This window comes from Netta rufina (genome assembly GCF_964035555.1).
Source record: "Netta rufina genome assembly, chromosome: 1".
Taxonomy (NCBI): Eukaryota; Metazoa; Chordata; class Aves; order Anseriformes; family Anatidae; genus Netta; species Netta rufina.
Genome location: NC_140123.1, coordinates 86,203,302 through 86,222,541, shown reverse-complemented (window position 1 = coordinate 86,222,541; position 19,240 = coordinate 86,203,302). Strand labels below are relative to the sequence as shown.

The 19,240-nt window shown below is 37.8% G+C and overlaps 1 protein-coding gene across 2 annotated transcripts in view; it reads left to right on the top strand.

Moving 5' to 3' along the window:
- Nucleotides 1-18,894, top strand: part of TAB3 (TGF-beta activated kinase 1 (MAP3K7) binding protein 3) — a 44,281-nt gene extending 25,387 nt beyond the window's left edge. The window contains exons 2-8 of one of the 2 annotated variants that reach the window (XM_084296208.1): nucleotides 309-497; nucleotides 1,967-3,101; nucleotides 3,282-3,419; nucleotides 7,103-7,263; nucleotides 9,681-9,774; nucleotides 10,507-10,590; nucleotides 14,353-18,894. In XM_084296208.1, the coding sequence (XP_084152334.1) occupies nucleotides 396-497; nucleotides 1,967-3,101; nucleotides 3,282-3,419; nucleotides 7,103-7,263; nucleotides 9,681-9,774; nucleotides 10,507-10,590; nucleotides 14,353-14,501 (1,863 nt within the window). In that variant the 5' untranslated portion in view covers nucleotides 309-395 and the 3' untranslated portion in view covers nucleotides 14,502-18,894. Of the gene's footprint in view, nucleotides 1-308; nucleotides 498-1,966; nucleotides 3,420-7,102; nucleotides 7,264-9,680; nucleotides 9,775-10,506; nucleotides 10,591-14,352 lie in introns of both variants that reach the window. The other variant, XM_084296207.1, reaches the window with a different exon arrangement.
- Nucleotides 18,895-19,240: the final 346 nt, after the last annotated feature.

The window sequence follows — 19,240 nt, the reverse complement described above, 5'->3', positions numbered from 1 at the left end:
TACTATGTAAGTAATCTATTACAGCTCTGTTTTATACAAGCCAGGTTAATTAAAGTCATGCATATATGGTACCACAATGGGACCAGGTAAAGAACTGAGCTAGCACATTCCAGTAAAATATAGTGTAGATACACCTGTGCTATGTTAAGTGTTTTTGGATTAGAATTTGAGAAATGTTGATTCCCACTCTCATGCTTAAGCCATCGTCTCTTTATATCTGGATCTAAAATGTACTTGTCATTGCAGTTGGGGAAAGGAAAAAGAATGGCTGTGATAGCTTAGAAATAATTGGCTGCTTCTTATTACAGAAAATGCCAGAAGCCTCAGAAGATCATAATCATTGGAAGGCCTGTTGACTTCTGTTTTTTGATAATCTGGAACATCATCAGTCTGGCATGGCGCAGGGCAGTCAACAACTCGATGTGCAGGTACTCCATGATCTCCGACAACGTTTCCCTGAGATACCTGAAGGGGTGGTATCTCAGTGCATGCTTCAGGTATGGTGAAGAGTTTAAAGGTGCCTATGTACTTCTGTTGTTGTAGCACGAAAACTTCTTAGTAGTCTACTTGGAACATAAATTCTCATTCTTCTGGTTTTATTTTGAAGGAGTAGAAGACTCTGTTACTTGCTTTGTTATTCTGTCTTCTACATACAAGATGTTACCATTCCTCCACTTGCATTTGTATTTTATTGTTGTTTTTTGTTTTTCTTGCTGGTTATTCATCCTTGCATGTGTGACTGTATGGACACAGGATTAAGGAGAGTGGCTAACAGGGTGGTTATTAATGATGGCTTCATCAAGAAGCATCAAGAACATAAGTATGCTGGAGGAGGTTTTAATACAACTCCTTCCTCCAAAATAAGGAACTGGCTTTACCTAAAAACTTAAAGTTTTTCAATCTTTGTGGCATGGATGCTGAGGACTGACCTTATGAAGTTTTGTCTTCTGAAGGCAAGTGGCTGATGTCTTGGGACTGTGGTTCTGGTTATTATTATAAGATCTGTCTCCCAGGTGTTGTGTTAGATTTGTGTGATACATCTGGATATTCCCACTGACCATTGGAGTCTAGCAGGGGAGCTTGACAGGAGGGGGAAGTAAGCAGGTAGAAGTATCCACAGAGTGAGAGTCATATAAAGTTAAGTGCTGGACTATTCTCTTTTTCTGTCATGTTCAACTGTCTTCATCTGAAAGGATGCTGAATGTCCATGTTAGTCTGGTAGTGAAATTAGGTGAAGTTTTGATTAAGTCTTCACTTTAGTATTAAGAGATGAAGCTAAAATGGATGAAGAAGGGAAAAGGGAGTTCCCTATTTTAAATTGATTGATTCATAATTTAATGTTTGTATATTCAACTGCTGGCATCACAGAACAAATCAAGTTCTTACAGGGGTTATTTGGTCTTTCCCCTGATGTATGAATAAGCCTTTTTTTTTTTTTTTTTTAAGCCTTGAGCCTGAAAATCTTTAAGACAGTTAAAATTATGTCATAATTATAAGGGGCCTTTAGGTAGAAAAGTACTCATCTAAACTGTAAAATAAAGGTAAAACAATAAACACGTGAGTAAACAGTAAAGTGATACCTGCATCTCTGCTTGGACTCTTCAGAGTGTGCAATTTTCATCTAGTTTAATTTTATTTATGTTATTAGAAATAATTAATTGTGCATTCCTGTTCTTTGCAGAAAATGCATAGAGTTATAACTTTTACTTTCACCAAATTCAGACTTGATTTGATTCTTACTGTAGCTAGCATTACCATTGCATTTTGCTAGATGCAACGTGAGCTATGTACTACTTGCTATGACCTGGTAGGTATGATCTTTATTTCAAAATTCGTATCTGTATCAACTGCTATGAGGTCTGCCTATTGAGGCTTGATTGCAGCTTCAGTTGAATGCTTGTTGAACTCTTAGCAGTGCCTTTTTCTTTTGCCATTTAAGAACACAGGTGTCCCTTCTTCTTCCTAGAACAACAACAATCTAGATGCCTGTTGTCGAGCCCTTGCACAGGAGAGCAACAAATACTTATATATGGAGTACCATAGTCCTGATGACACCAGAATGAATAGAAATAGCCTTTTGCACATTAATCTGGGTATTCATCCTCATACCAGCTATCATGCAGGGGATGGAGCTCAACTTAATGGTGGTCGTACACTGGTACATAGTTCAAGTGATGGACATATTGATCCACAACGCACAGCAGGTAAACAACTGATATGCTTAGTTCAAGAACCACATTCTGCTCCCGCTGTTGTGGCAGCTTCTCCTAATTACAATCCATTTTTCATGAATGACCAGAATAGAAATGCAGCTACTCCTCCTCCACAGCCACCTCCACAGCCATCTTCCATACAACCAGGAATGAACACGTCTGCTATGCAAGGCCCTCCTCCCACGTATATGCACATACCTCGGTACAGTACAAATCCCATTACTGTTACAGTATCACAAAACCTCCCATCTGGACAGAGTGTACCCAGAGCTCTACAAATTCTTCCACAGATTCCAAGCAATCTTTATGGGACTCCTGGCTCTATTTATATTAGACAAACATCTCAAAGTTCTTCAGGACGACAGACTCCTCAGAATACGCAGTGGCATTCGTCACCACAGGGCCCAGTTCCACATTATACTCCCCGTCCTCTACCTGTGTATCCACATCAACAGAACTACCAACCTTCTCAGTATTCTCCTAAACAACCCCAGATCCCTCAGACAGCTTTTCGATCACCACCGGCATCCCAGTGTCCCTCTCCTTTTGGCTCTCCTCAGCACCAAGTTCAGCCTCCTCAGCTGGGTCATCAGAGTTCACATGTCTTCATGCCTCCTAGTCCTTCAACTGTCCCACCTCATCCATATCAGCAAGCATCCCAGACTTTTCAAAAACAAAGCGGTCACTCCGTGTCGTATCTTCCTCCTTTTGCTGGACCTAGTTTATCCAAAGGTTCCATGAACAAAATAGAAATTACAGTTGAGCCACCGCAAAGGCCTGGGACTGCAATGAACAGAAGTCCTTCACCAATAAGTAATCAACCATCTCAACGAAACCAGCACCCGCTGTATGCAGCCACTACTCCTCCTACAAGCTCTCCATCAAGAGGTATGTCGGGTCAACCCAAACCTCCATTTAGTGTTAATCCAGTATATATTACCTACACTCAACCAACTGGACCTACAGGTGCACCAACACAGTCTCCTCGGGTAATGGTATCTCAGCCAAACCCAACTATTTTTAAAATCACAGTAGGTCGAGCACCGACTGAGAATCTTTTAAATTTAGTGGACCAAGAAGAGCGTACTGCAGCACCAGAACCTATTCAGCCTATTTCTGTAATCCCAGGATCTGGAGGAGAAAAAGGAAGCCATAAATATCAGAGAAGTTCTAGTTCTGGATCAGATGACTATGCTTACACTCAAGGTAAATGCTTTACCCTTGCAAATTGTATTATTGTAAAAGGCATTTTTAGATTGATTTTGCTACTTGTTAAAGTGGGAAATATTGAACCTGTACAGAGAAGAAGACAAATCACGCCAAAGATCATCTAATCAGTTTGTTCTGTTTTTTAAAATTGTATCAAAGTTTAGTTGAATACGTTAAGAATATCTGAGGCTCATAAAATTACTGTGCTTTTGACAAAAGAAAGGGAATTTCTTAAGAGAACACTACAATGAATGAACGTATGCCATGTATCTGGTTTGTAAATTGTGAACCATGTCGTAAATTTACATGTGGACTTTATTACTTTTTGTTTGAAAAACTTTGCAGTACATTTAGTTGTTCAGTACTGGGTGCTTTATGGAACTTGAAGCACTAACTTCTGCAAGGCATTTTATTCTTATTTGTTTTAGCTTGAAGAGTATGAAGTAAAAGAGGAGAGAGGATTGCAGCTAAAATTGCTTCTCATGTCACTATAAATTGTGTTTTGTTTTGAAGGGTATTAAAATAATTATTTTGAAGAACTTGATCAAAAGCTCACTTGTTGCACTTAAAGTTTTCAAAGAGGAGGAAAAGCTTGGTAGACAGATTTTAGGATTTGTGTTCTGCTGCATGGGGACAGATTATAGTTAGTCTTACTGCCATGTGTAGAGTTAAATAATTTACTCAAGAAAGAAAAACACAAAGTGGTGAAAACTAAACTTTAGATGAAGACTGCTTTTCTCAGGGTAACCAGCTTTCTAGATTTGAAACATTTGAAATGGAATAAATGAATCACTCTGTAAGCATTCAAACTAATCAGTTGGGGTAATGACAGAATGATAATCAACAGCAGATATTTAAAGAATGTACTTTGTTTCTAAATTTGTTTGGAAAGAAGAGTCTCTATTCCTGCATTGCTCCTGCATTGGTTTCCTTTCACTTGAGACAGCTGAAATAATGGTTATAAATCTGTTCTTGATTTATTTTGCTTTCTGTTTATTGAGCTATTTTAACTCATCGACAGAGCTGTTTTGTACCTGGTAAACCCAATTAGAAATGTTATTTTGAGAGAATGCTAGTAGATCTGTAACTCAGGTCATATGATTTCTTTGGTAATGTTTGTTTTCCACAAAAGGTAGTCATTTATGTTTCACATATGTTCTGAAATGTAGAAAGCTGTTTTTGACTTTTGAATCTGTGTCTAGATTTCCATGTTTGGAAAACAATAAAGCCAGCTAGTATGTGCCGTTTGGGCTGTCTGCTTTTGTGGTAATACCACATCTAGGGCTTTGTTAGCCTTTGGTGTTGCCGCACTGTGAACTCTTAACAGAAATAAATTGTGGAAGAATAAATGTTATACTCTGCTACCACTGCGGAGGCCTGAAGAGGAGTATACTAAACAGCTTAATGTAGGGAACAAGGTCACTTCATTTTCTTCTGAATATGAACCATTGTGAAAACTGTTACCAAAAATCCATTCTGGTGTCTACTTCTAAGGTTTTGTAGCATAAGTCAAATTTGATCAGTTGTACCTGAGGTATAATACTAAGTTATGTAGTGAAGCCATATCCCATGTTAAGTTGGAGGAGTCATGTGAAGACAGGATTTGACTGTAATGGTGGTAAATCATACACCCTAGTACCAGTACTTTTTTTTTTTTAATTAATTCTGTGATCTCCTCAAATGTACTCGAGTGACTTGCATTTACCTCAAAAAGTAGAGAACGGTTTTGATCAGTAATATTGGAACCTATATTATAAAAACATCTCATGTTATTCTTTGGATAGGATTTAGTGTTTATTCTTTGACCGAGAATTGGTGGTTCCATGCAAAAAACAAAGTATAGTGTTGTTGTTTTGCACAGAATACTGACACGTGTTAAGAAGTCATTTTATGCCACTGCATTTTTATCTTCCCCTGGTAAGCTACATCACGTTGTTGCTTACTTTTCTACCTTTTTTTTTTCCAGCAAGAATGCAAGTATGTGTGAGACTTTATTTTTTCTCTTTGCCTGTATTAGATAGAGATGAAGAAAAGGGGTAGGTGGTGGCAGGTGCTTTGTATGAAATATCATTTTTTTCTAATTTTTCTACAGCATCTTCATGTATTCAGTTTGCTGAAAGACTGTTACATGGGTAGCATGCTTGTCTGAATACTAGCAACAAATTTCTCCTATTTTTCTCTTTCCTGGTAGACTTTCATCAGATAAAACAGCTAGGTCAGAAAGTGTTCAGCATCACACTAACAAACTTGGCCAATTTTGCGTCATGATGAAATACTCAGGACTCTCTTCCTGCAAAAACTAGTATTTTGTAGCTAGGCAAATTTCTATAGCTGAGTGGCTGCTCAGAGAGCCCAACATCAGCTTGCAACTGGGAGTCATAAGTTTCACTATCATGACAGAAGTATGAGAAAATGGTTGATTAACAGCAGGGAGAGGTGAGAGGGCAGCAAATTAGTTCTATTGTAGAATTAATGATTATGAAAAACCTGAGCTTCCCTCTCCCCCCGCCAGCTCTGTTGCTTCCCCCACACACACACCCTCAGGATTCTCATGTCTAGGCTATTTTATTGAAGTTCTGTAGTTCTGCCTTTGAGCAATGCTGAATTTGTAGTATTGATAATTAAAGTACTCCCTGAAAAGATGGTTGTCCCCCTCACTGCTTGGAGTACTTCATCCAGATGTAGGGCTGTTAGAGTGGTCCAGAGGAGGCCACGAAGATGATCAGAGGGCTGGAGCAACTCTCACCTGTGAAGAAAGGCAGAGAGCTCCGGGGAGACCTCATTGTGGCTTTTTAGTACTTAAAGGGGGTTATAAAAGAGATGGAGAGTGACTTTTTACTCAGGCAGACATTGAAAGGACTAGGAGGAATGGTTTTAAACTAAAAGAGGGGAGACTTAGATTAGATATCAGAAGGGAACTCTTCACTGTGAGCATGGTGAGGCATTGGAACAGGTTGCCCAGTGAAGCTGAAGATCCCTCGAAGGATCTTCAGAAGGTATCTGAAGATACCTTGGAGGTGCTCAAGGACAGCCTGGATGAGGCTCTGGCCAACCTGATCCAGTGGTTGTCATCCCTGCCCATGGCAAGGTGGTTACAACTGGATGATTCTGAAGGTCCCTTCCATCCTGAGACATTTTATGATTCTGTGAAAAGCAAGGAATACTTAAATACTTCCTTCCTATACTGCATACTCTGGAATAGCACTGAAAAAACAACTTAGCAGTCTAAGGGCTAGTGTGTCAGACACTGTTGGAACAGTAGCTATGAAGTGTTATCTTCTGATCTTACCTCTGGTATTTACTTTTTTGTCAGTACAGTATTAACATAATTAGGTTGCTGTTCTATCCTGAGAAGCTGTCTGCTTGTACAGGTGCCTTTTGTGTTTTTGAGATGATAAAGACCAAATGCAAAAAAAAAAAAACACAAAAAAACAAACAAACAAACAAAAAAAACCCTGACCAAAATGGTAATATCAACTTCAAGTTACTGTTTTTTTTTTTATTTATTTATTCTGGAAGAACTTTGTCCTAAATAGCATCTTCATGCTGGTATTTGGCTGCATGTTTATGATCACATTCTTTTCCAGAAAGGTCACTCATGAATCTTACATATAAGCTAAGAATTCAGTTTTCCAGCTTTTTTTTATGTTAGTAACTATTTCTTCCATGTGAAATATTAGCCTTGCTTTTACATCAACGAGCAAGGATGGAGAGATTAGCAAAGGAACTGAAGCTTGAGAAAGAAGAACTTGAACGCCTGAAAGCTGAAGTCAATGGCATGGAGCACGATCTAATGCAGAGGCGGCTTCGAAGAGTTAGCTGTACAACTGCAATTCCAACAGTAAGCAATTTGTTAGTATTTTAATTCAAGATACGAATTTATTTCTTATGCTTTCATGAAATAAAGTATAATATACCCCCAAATATTTTGCCTTATAAAATCTTCAGCATTTGGAAATGATTTTTCTCTAAGTTCTTGGCTTGTAGTAAGCCAGTTCTTAACATTTAAGAAGTATGTCTGGTGTTCTTAGGATTCACAGCAGACCTAGTGAGACTTGTATATGTGTGTTTCTCTGGGCCACAGAACTGAATAGACAATTATTTTCGTAACAACCTGTAGAAGCATGTGTCCAAGTCTGTCTGTAGTGTCTGATCCATATCCAGCACAGTTGTTGATACAGCTGAGCTTCAAGTTTTTTGAAAAGGTATTTTAAACACCAAAATACCTTGATACAATGAGTAGTTGCATTTCTTAGACATTCCACTTCCCATTTGGTATGTGCACAATGTGCCAAGTTACTTTTCACTGGCAGTGTTGGCTCAAATAGCTGGCACCTCTCTCTCCTCGTGTCCCTGTTACTTCTTCCTATCTCTGATTTCTAACCACTAGTGACTCTAGCCCAGACATCTGTATGGCTCTGATAAGAGAACTCATCTGACTGAAAAAATAGCTTTCAGTTTGTGCAGTTGTTAGCCAAATCAGTTCAGTCTTGTTCACTATGCTTACATAAACAATACAGTCAGATGTAGGCAGGAAAGCATACTGTGCTTTAGTAACAGCATACATGTATATGCTGTTACCTGCTGAAGTAGTAAGTACATCTGCTGTATGTCTTATCTGTCTGAGGTATTTGGCATGTATGAGCATCCAGGGATGAGGTTACGAAAGCCAAAACCCAACTGGATTTGAATCTGGCCAGAGATATCAAACACAACAAGGTCTTTTGTAAGCACATTGATGACAGAAGGAAGAGTATGGAAAACGTGGGCCCATTGCTGAACCATGTGAGGGACCTGGCTCTACAGGGAAGGGACAAGGCTGAGGTACTGAATGCCTTCTTTGCATCAGTCTCTACCAGCAAGAGCAGCCTTCTAGGATCCCAGGCCCTAGAGACCAGGGGGAAGGGCTAGAACAAGGAATACCTACCCTTGGAGGAAGAGGACCAGGTCAGGGAATACTTAAGCAAACTGGACATTGATAAGTCTGTGGACCCTGACAGGAGGTACCCATGAGTGCTGAGGGACCTGGCAGATGTGATTGGGAGGCCACTCTATGGTCTTTGGTCAGTCATGGCAACTGGAAGAAGTGCCTAAGGACTGGAGGAAAACAAACGTCACTGCTGTCTTCAGGGAGGGCAAGAAGGAGGACCCAGGGAACCACAAGCTGTCCAGCCTTACCTCATTCCCTGGGAAGGTGGTGGAACAGCTAATGTCAGAGACCATTTTCAGGCCTGTGAAAGACAAGTCAGCATGGCTTCGCTGAGAGGAAGTCATGCCTGTCCAACCTGATATGCTTCTACAATGAAGTGGCCAGCCTGGTGGACAAGGGGAGAGCCATGGATGTTGTCTCCCTAGACTTCAGTGTGGCCTTCGATGCTGTTGCCCATAAGCTCTATCTGAACATCAGGAAACACACTGTTAAGCTGCAGGTGGTGAGAACAAGATGCCCAGAGAGGTGGAGATTCTCTCCTTGGGAGATCTCTGTAAGCTGCCTGGGCATGGTCCTGGGCAACCTGCTCTGGGTGTCCCTGCTTGAGCAGGGGTTGGAGCAGGTGACCTCCAGAAGTTCCATCCAACCTCAACAATTTTGTAATGCTGAAGTGTACCGTAAGATAGGATGCCTAGGGTTACTTCTGCATCTGTGTTGTTAATCGTTGCTGCTAACATTAGGAACACTTTGCATTTCAGTAACTTAAGTGGGGTTTCTTTATTGTATGCATATAGACTTGACTCTATTCATTCTTCTATTATGAATAATTATTGTTATGCAGTACTGAATTACTTAAATATACTGGGTTAGAAGGTTTGGCATGTTGGAGCTCTTTTGGGTGATGTAAATTGACTATTCTTTGATTATCATCAAGTAATATCAGAATCTTATATGAACTGCAGCTCCTATTTTCTTTTCTGATCATCGTGATGTAAACTAATGTATCGAGTTGTCAGTTCGTACAGATTTTTATAAGGTGTGTGATTTTATAAGGTTGTGAAGAACTATGCCTTTTTACGAATGAATTCTAATATTGTATTTTTCTTTTTTTTTTCCTTAAGCCTCTTCAAATGACAATAGAAAAATGTTTTTTGAGGAAAAATTGGGTGGCAGGGAGGGTGAGGCAGTGAAATCTTGGATGCTCTATTCAGTGCCTTGGCTATACTTAATTTCTAATAAAGCTGTTAACATAGATAAACAATGTTATTTATATGTCGGATAAGATGCTGACTCTCCTACAATTGCTATCTTGGGTTGTTTCTCCCTAGCCTGAGGAAATGACCAAATTAAGAAGCCTCAACAGACAGCTCCAGATAAATGTTGACTGTACACTGAAAGAAGTTGACCTCCTTCAGTCTAGAGGTATAGAACTGCTTTATGGTTTTGAAAAAAAAACACAACAACACACCATAATTTAAATATAGAGTATGCTTAAGCGTGCATATTCTTTTTGGACTCTTTAATTAAAATTGAACTTTATCAATCTTTTTTTTTTTTTTTAACTAAAAAGATGTATTTTTCAATAGCAACTTGTTAAATTTGACTTGGCCAAGTTAAATTACAATACTGACTAAATAGTTACTTAAAACTAACTTTAAGTAAATCTAAAAATAGTACTTCCTAGTGAAGGTTCTTACATTTTTAATTTACCTCTGATAAAGTGATACAAACCAGAAAGACTGATTGCAGCCAAGAAGTTGGCAAATATAAATTTGTCTAGGTATTTAAAATCCTTTCTGTGACAGAAACCTGATATAAATACAGTCAAATAGGTGTAAAAATTCATAGTCTCCCTTTTTTCATTCTTTTTAACCAAGACCATGTCCTACAGAATGATTTGAATTTTCCTATATTTTTAAAGCAATACAGAACATTGAACTGGAGTTGATTGTTCAGTATGAGAGTAGACTGCTAAAAATTACTAGAATCAATGTAAAACTGAAAATACTTGAAAAAAGACTGTCAGGAAAAAGCTATACATGTTATTACTATTACACTCTATTTTAAAATCTGAAGTTTCTAGATGCTCATGTCACTGTTATAGGCTTGTAAATAACATTTGAATTATGCTTTCTTATTTCTCTCTTCTGACAGGGAACTTTGATCCGAAAGCCACATGTAACTTCTACGATAACATAGAGCCTGGTCCTGTTGTGCCACCAAAGCCATATAAAAAAGGTAAGTTAAAAAGCAAGCCTCAACTTGCTTTAACTGTACTGAGAATGTTTTTTCTTTCTTTTTCTTTGTATAAGCCAAACCATAACATGCTTATGTAACTGCAGTAATCCTGGTTGCAGCTTGTTTTCTTCAGACAGGTTGTTTCCAACAAGTGTTCTGGTAGTGTCTTGTTTGCAAATACTGTTACGCACTATTAGAAGAAGAGTTTAAAGTATACAAGCTCTTAACACTTTAAAGCTTCCTAATTACGTCTTTTTTTTTTTTTTGAAATGCTTTTAACCTAAGAGTTAAAAGGATTTTTAACTCTTACCAGGATTTTTTTTAGCTGTCTTCTAATACGTTGTTGGGATTTTATAGTTTGAGATCTTTTATGTAAATTTAATTGTCAAGATCAGCTTTTTAAAATTTGCATTTATATTTTTAATTTAACTTGCCTGGTCAGGCTTTTATTTTGTGTGCAGAGTAGGAGTTTCACAGTAGCAACCCTGAAGTTTGTTCTAGTGTAGCAAGAGCCTCAGATATCTGAAGGACTGTGGTGGAGTATGTTTTCTCACATGGAACTGCAGTTATTCCAGGGTCCCACCTGTTAGAAGTTCATTACTGATTTCTGAAATTTTCTGTGCTAATTGTATAGTATCTAGCATTCCTATCCAGCTTAGGACTTAAGATACATGCACACAGGAGCTATGTATTTAGTCTTTTTGTTCAGTGGAGATTCAATCACTGCATTCCAGAGTGAATCCCTGCTCACCCTAAGTAGACACCTAGTGGCTGCATAGCTCAGTAGCACTCTAGACTTCAGTACACACAGGGGTCATTTTGGAGTAGAACCCTGCCTCTTGTCTCAGGTATTTTTTGCCCAAGTTTTTTTTTTTTTTTTTTTTTTCCAATCAGCTCTTGAAATCTGTTGGAAGAATCACTTTCAAATGCCAGTGAATGTTCTTAAATGCTTAATACCTTTCCTCTAAAATAGTCAGTCCAGGATCCTGTGCTCCGATATAGAGAAAACAGTGGTCTTTTCTCTGAAAATCTTATGTGATAAGATGTATAATACTGTCTCCTCTCACCGTAAATAGTATGTACTGAAATTGCTACTGTATCAGAAAATTAACTATATAGTTTGCTTGAAAATCCAAATTTTATTTAAAATAAAAATAAAATCTATTTGTTATTAAGCACTTCTCAAAGGCTTTTGCGGTTTAATTTTGAATTTATATAAGGAAATCTTTTCCCACCTTCTTCTGAACCAAATTTTTTCCCTTCAGTGTTCTAAAATGCCTAGCATGTGGAAATTTAAAAAGTAAAGGTCCAGAACTACTGCTCATCCATATACCAGTTTAAAAAGTGATCCCTGCACAAGTGCTACTGCGTGGTAAAGATAGTATCATCAGGTGGGCAGTGGCACAAAAGCACCTACCTGGATTCATGTTAAATTGCAGTGGTCATTTGGTTGATTCAAGGTACTTAGTGATGCTTTAAGACACTCTTTTGATTATACAAGTCCATTTATTATTTCAAAGCAAAATAGTGTGCAAGGTGTATGAAATAAGTGATTTTACTGGTAATAGGAAAGTGTCTTATGAGGACTTGGATGACTTAAGACTAGCTTCTGGGTTTTGTCTGACAACTTAATAGCAACCTGTGTTAGGGTTGGTATATTGTATGTTGAGCTTGGCTTTTAACATGGATCCATTTAGTTCATTTTTTCCTGGAAAATTAAATTAATATTCAATTTTATTCATTAATATTCAAGATCCTTAATATTCAGTTTTTGAAGATGTGGGCAGAAAGGCAGGTATGGGCAGACATACCTGCTCTTTGCTTCAGTCTGGCTAGTGAACATGAATGAGGTCTTTGTGCTCACATGGCTTGCTTGCTTAGCAAAAATCTGTTCAGGCCACATACTGCTAATGTGATTATGCAGCATCTTCATTGGAGAGGGTTTATATCTAAGCAAGGAGGCCATTTTTTTCAGTCTTTACATACGTCTTCGAAGACAAATGTAGGTACTATTTGTATTAACTTTGTCATCAGCCTCCTGTTAGATTTCTGACTAGATGATACTCAGCAAAGTAATAAGTGAACTTTTGAATTGCAAATTGCAGTCCTTTTTTACAACATAAGTTTTTAAACTTATTTTTTTAATGATGTCTGTTTTAAAGATGTCTGTTTTTTTTCACTTTTAATAGATAGTCTGAGGTCTTGAAGTGTTGGAGACATCAGGAAAACCTTTTTTGGTTCTTTATGTGGGTTAATACCTAATGTATATTCATACATACATACTGATTTTATGAATTAAAACTTAAGTACTACTTAACACATCCCTGCTGCAAAGCCATGAGAAAATCATTTGGCCTTTTCCAAAGATCTACATGGTAGAATCCAGTGGGATAAGACCCTGGAAGAGCAGCCCAAGAATGCTGATTTGTATTCAAGGACCACCTTTCCATGCTCAAGAGCAACGCCTCCCAACAGTCATGTAAAATTGCAAGGAGGCCTGCATGGACATGGACATGAAACAAGGAACTCATGGCCATGCTCAAAAACAAAAAGGAAGTCTACAGAGGGTGGAAGCAAAGATGGGTAGGAAGCAATCCCATGCAGGTGTATATGCTAGGGGCCATCCAGCAGGAAAGCAGCTTTGCGTAAGAGGACCTAGGAGTCCTGGTAGGGACACAAAGATGAACACGAGTCAGCAATGTGCCTGTGCCTATAAGGCAGCTAACAGTACTTCTGATTGTGTTAGGTGAAGTATCACCAGCAGGTCAGGAAAAGTGATTCTTCTCTACTCAGCATTGGAGAGGCTGCATCTAGAGTGCTGTGTCCAGTTCTGGGCTCTCCAGTACAAGGCAGATCTAGACATGCTAGAAGGAGTCTGGCATAGGGTCACCAAGATGATCAAGGGATAGAAGCATCTCCCCTTATGAGGAAAGGTTGAGAGAGCTCAGACTGGTTGGTCTGGAAAACAAGGCTCAGAGGGATATCTTATAGATGTTGATAAATACCTGAAGGGAGGATGCAAAGATGGAGCCAGGTTCGGTGGTGCCCAGTACCAGGACAAGAGTCAGTGTTTTGTCTCAACATTAGGAAACACTGTGAGGGTGACCAGGAACTGGCATAGATTGCACAGGGGTTGCGGAGTTTCCCCCTTCAGAGATTTTCAAGAGCTACCAGGACATGATCCTGGGCAACCCATTGTAGGTAGCCCTCCTTGAGCAGGGGGGTTGGACCAGATGATCTCTAGAGGTCCCTTCCAGTTCCAACCGTGTTGTGACTGTGGAGAAAAACAATCATCCTGGTTTTGAAGCAGGCTTATCATTTGATTTGATATTTGATATTTTCTTCTGCCTGGATGCCTAGCAAAGATGTAGAAAATATTGAAGGAACTGATTTAGAAGTTGTCTTTCACTTCAGATGAAAGTAGGGTTATTGGAATTTAAAATAGGGTAAGAGACTGCTGTATATAAATTTATCAGGTCGTTCTTAACAGCATTGTTTCTTAACAAACTTTGTTTCAAGATATTTAAACCTTTAGCAATATCAGTGGCCTAACAGTGGTGACTCCTTGTTTTGAAAGCAGAATGGTTAAGTGACTCTTTACAGAAATGAAACCCTTTAAATCCTTTAAATAATTACATTTCACAAACTGAATTAGAAGTGTTGTAGGAAAAAAAAAAACAACAACTTGTGTTATCTATGTAGAAATGCTTCTACAAACTTTTTTTTTTTTTTTTTTTTTTTTTTTTTTTTTTTTTTTTTTAGAGCATCCAAACAATTCCAAGCAGGCTTCACGGACTCAGCCAAGAGATGAAGACTTTGAAGGGGCTCCATGGAATTGTGATAGCTGCACCTTTCTAAATCACCCAGCACTAAATCGCTGTGAGCAGTGTGAAATGCCACGATACACCTGAAAATCAGGAAGGGGCTGCATTGGGTTGAAAACAGGCTCTCAAGCCGACAGCTGTAGGAGAAGGAAACATGGGGAACCTTTCAGTCCATCTGCCCGGCCTTTGCCAGTCTACAATCTTCATAACGCAAGGGGTGGGAGAAATGTGTTAAGATGTTTCTGCTTGTACCACAGTAAAAAGAAATAAGGGTGAAATTCTTTTTTATCCTATTACAGTGAACAAAGCAGAAAACAAAAGCTGAAAATGTAAAAGGATTAATTTCAGGAAGAATGTATGCAGGAAAGCAAATAACTACTGGTGTTTAGTCCTGTGGTTATAGTTACTGCTTAGTGGCTCTTTAAAAAAAAAAAAATTTTTTTTGAAGTTATAGGACTTTTAGTAATGGTGTGAAATGTTACACTTATCCCGAAAACTGAAGAGCCAGAGCTGATTTAACCTGGCCACAGCTAGCTGGAAAACAAAGGCTCCCTGTGCTTCTAGATTGTAAGCTACTGAAAAGGAAGACAGGTAAATGCAACCATAAATTTGCAAAGTGTACAAAACAAAAAAAAAAAAGGTATTTGTAATTGCTGCTTTTTTCAGGGTAATTTATGTCTACAAAAAATTGCTGTTTGAAATAGTGACCTAAGGTGACTAAACGAGATACTGTATGAGTGTTACAGAGAGTTTAATCAGAGGTAATTTTTTACAATCCCTTTTGCTTGTACAGTGCTCACCTGGCTGTGTCAACACTGGTAATAAACTAAGAATGAATTCTACCATATTATGGATGAAAATACTACTGCATGCTTTCATTAGGCCATTGTGTTTTAAAGCTAAAAGTATGCTTTTATATGCAACAATTTTCTAAGACTGTGCTGTAGCAGCACAGTGACATGCCAAATGCAGACTACTACAAATTCAGTTTGGAAGACTTGAGTTCAGCCATGATTATGTATGAGAAGTGTTTGTGCCCAGTTCCTTAGGCCTTTTCAGCTTCCGATTTGTGGAGAATTCATGATGTTTACAGCACAGAAGGTACTTTGTGCCCCAGTTCAAAGTTAGCTGAAAAATAATTAATCAGTTAGCTCTTCAGTAAAGGTTTATTTGCACATTGTTAATAAACCAGCCTGTATAAAATAGCAGATGGCAGATCTTGAAAAAATATACACTGCATTCTTTTTATTTTGGTCAGGAAATATTTGCCGTAGGTTGAAGAACACAAGACTTGCAACTGAAATTATACTGGTACTTTTATGCATATGATATACTGTATTATAAAGGTGATGTTCAATTTGAATGCTTCAGGTTGCTGTAATAAAGCACTCATTATTTGTGAAATTGAACTTGGGTTTGGGCAGCTGAATGATTGTGTTACTGAACTGCAACTGAATAGGATATTTTGTGTACTGGTCAGAAACTGATACAGTGCATTTGAGTTTTTATGGTGCAACTTCGTCAGGAGTCAGATGCAACCAAGCACGTCAGCTGAGTTGTGGTAATTGACTTTACAACTGTGAGGCAAAACGTGCTACCTAAACCTTAGCAGGAGAGATTCAAACTATTTCATTGTAAGTTGTTCTTAGCTCATGGCAACCCCTTCCATATGGTCAATTACCACAATTCACTTGATGTGTGATAACTTGTTGAGCTGTGGTAGAACAATCATGTGTCTGAATCCTTGTTTAAAATCAAACAGCGTTTTTAAGGTTTGGGTGGAGGAAAAACTTATCTTGACTACATTGCTGAATCTGGTGTCTTCTCTCCCTGCAGTTTATAAAGATAAAAGTAAAAAAATAAACTGTGATCTTAGATGAGGAACCAGTATTTGATCTGGCATTTTTCAATATGTTCTCGCACTAATTAAATCTTCAGCATAATTTTAAATAAGCTAAGAGATCTCCAGCAATCAGTGTATACCACAAATGAGCAAAACAAAGTCAAAGGCATCAGAGGTAGTTTTTCTCGCTTCCATACTATGTGAAGAGCTCATCACATATGGAGAGGGGGGAAAAATCACTGTCTGAATAAGATAAAATAATAATTTTGCTTAAGTGGACACATCAAAACTGATAACTAGAGAACAGTTAAGCAGAAGCATTCTACCTAGGATAAGGAGTACCATGGCTTTTACTGGCACTAAAATGAATTACTCAAAACAAAACAACTTCATGACTTCTCTATCATGATGCCTTTGCCTTTGTAGTATTTCAGTTTTCTATTCAGTTGTACTTCCATAGACTTTCCAGAAAGAAGCATTTGTTTTTGCTGGAATTCCAAACAGATAGAAACGATCATGGCGCTCAGCAAATGAGAGTAGGTGTGTTGTGTGTCATTACTGTTGTGTCACTTTCTGACAGAATAGATGCTCCTTTTGAATAAAATAAAAATGCATGCAGTCCAATCATTCCCTGAACTGTAATAACCACAAGTGTATGGTTTCTGGGGTTATGGAGACCTGCTAGTCTTAGTTATAGCTTCACCAGAGGAAGAAAAAGAAGGCTGCCTTGACACCAAGATACTTTTTGAAAGACCAAGTGAGTGCCATTAAATTGCAAATGAATTCATTTGTACCAATAATTTTAGTCCAGTTTCTCACTTACTCTCATTTGTTGTTTGTACAAAAAACAAAGCAACAACAATGCCACAGAAAAACCTTCAATTTTTTTCCTTTATTTGTAAATGCTCATGCACAGACATTAATAGTAAAAACTTTACATGGTGCTTGAATATTTTTAGTTTCTTAGAATGTAAATTGTATTTTGAATGATGATTCATTTTCCTTCTGAAAGCAGGTGATGCTGTTCACACCCCAACTGAATTGTAGATTATGCCAAAAAAAGATTGGTTTCTGTAATATTTATTGAATGCACATAAAACCCTAATGTCAGCTGGCATATAAAAATGCACTGTATTGTATAAAACTTTTGTGTGTGTATGTGTGAATGGTGGGATGCTGATGCCATTGTGTTGAGTCAATGCACTACTTGTGTTTTCTTTTTTCCTTAATGATTGAGCTCTCCCTCAACCATGCTACTAGATTGGTAGAATTTGTAACTGACTTGGACATTCAAATACTCAAAATTATTTCACTGTTCATTGAAATTTTATAAAGCTTATTTTATATCTGCTGTGCTATTAAGATAAATTCCCTTTAATTATAGAATACTTCTGTAGTTCTTCAAAAGTTTATTTAGAGTGGGGCTTGCGGAAGATGATTCAGAGTACAGTAAACCAAAAGAAATCCTGAACTTTGGATCTCCTTTTAATTTGATGTAATTATTAGTCTTGTTTGGGTGAAGAGGAAAGGGATGGGAAGTCAAGCAAAAGGAATTACTTTGTAAAATGTAGTCTTAGATCAGATTGAATTGTGTATCTGTATGTCTGTGGTATGTGTGTTTCCCTTGAAAATTGGGAGGTGTGGTGAAAAGGTGTTATAATTCTTAAAAGAGCTGGTCTCAGTACTTTCTGATTATGATATGCTTCTAAATCACATTTTTAAAAATACCCTCTCTTTCAGTTACTTTCTCTCTCCCAGTTATACATCTCATTTCAATTTTTAAATACTTTCACATTTGATATTGATTGTAAACCCCCTTGAAACTGAAATAAAAATACTTGAGTTGAAATGGGGACAAGTCAAAATGAAAACAAAAGAATGTTTTAAACAGAATGTGAGAAGATTAAATATGCTAAAAACCAACGTGTCATCCGGATTATATTTTAAAATTCAGTGATATACCCTAGAATGTGAAAATGACTATCCTGGCAAGAAGTGGACAGTTGGACATAAACAATTCATCAGCTTCTTTGGCACAACAGAACTTGTGTGCTCTATACTACAGTGACTCTCCATCCCGTAAAGAAAGAAGACATGCACAATAACACATCCCATAGTCAGTACTGTCTCTATGTGCTGCTACGTTTGTTTCATTTTGAAATGTCAGCATTATTTTGAAGCTGGCCATGACTGAGTTTTGCCAGATTTCTTCAGTTTGGGGCTTTCATTGTTGTTTATGTCCATAAATATTAATGCGACTATTTTTCTTGGTTTTGAATAATCAGAAGTCAATGGAGTTAATGCAATACTATAATCCTGGATTTTCAGTACCTTTGAAAAAGATTTTAAAAAACTGTGTTCTTGAAATTTATTTATTTATGGTGGCACCAATGTATCTAATCCGTATTTCCTGCTGTGTGAAACCCTGTTAAATTTTTTTCATTAAAACAAGAAGACACGATCTTGTTTAATCCTGTATATATGGTGTCTACATTCTAGATTTGTGTATGCTGTGAATGAACTTACTACTAAGAGATGAAATTGTATAAAGGCATTCAGAGGCTATGCATGCATGGTACCTCCAGACAGTGCATACTCCGAGTTGCAGATTCCTGCAAAATAAATTAATAAAACTAAGCAAACATCACATTCTGCATTTGTTCTTGTATGTAGTAGGAAACGTTTAAAAATACAACCTTTTTGCTTTCATAATCGGATTGCTTCTAGTCTACTTGAGCCTACTGCTATAGCAAACTTATTTCAGTGACTTTGGGGATTTTTTTTTTTTTTTTTAGCGGTCAGCATAAGTCTCATTAGGCAATTTCTGGGTATTCAAACGGGGTCCAAATCCTGTTCCTGTGAAGGTGCTCAGGGTGTGAGTACCACTGCGATAATGGGTAGGTATTCTGTGCATCTTCTAGTGTAGAAACAGGACATAGGATGTTCAGCGTGTGAAGAAGCAGAGTTCATCACAATTTCTTAT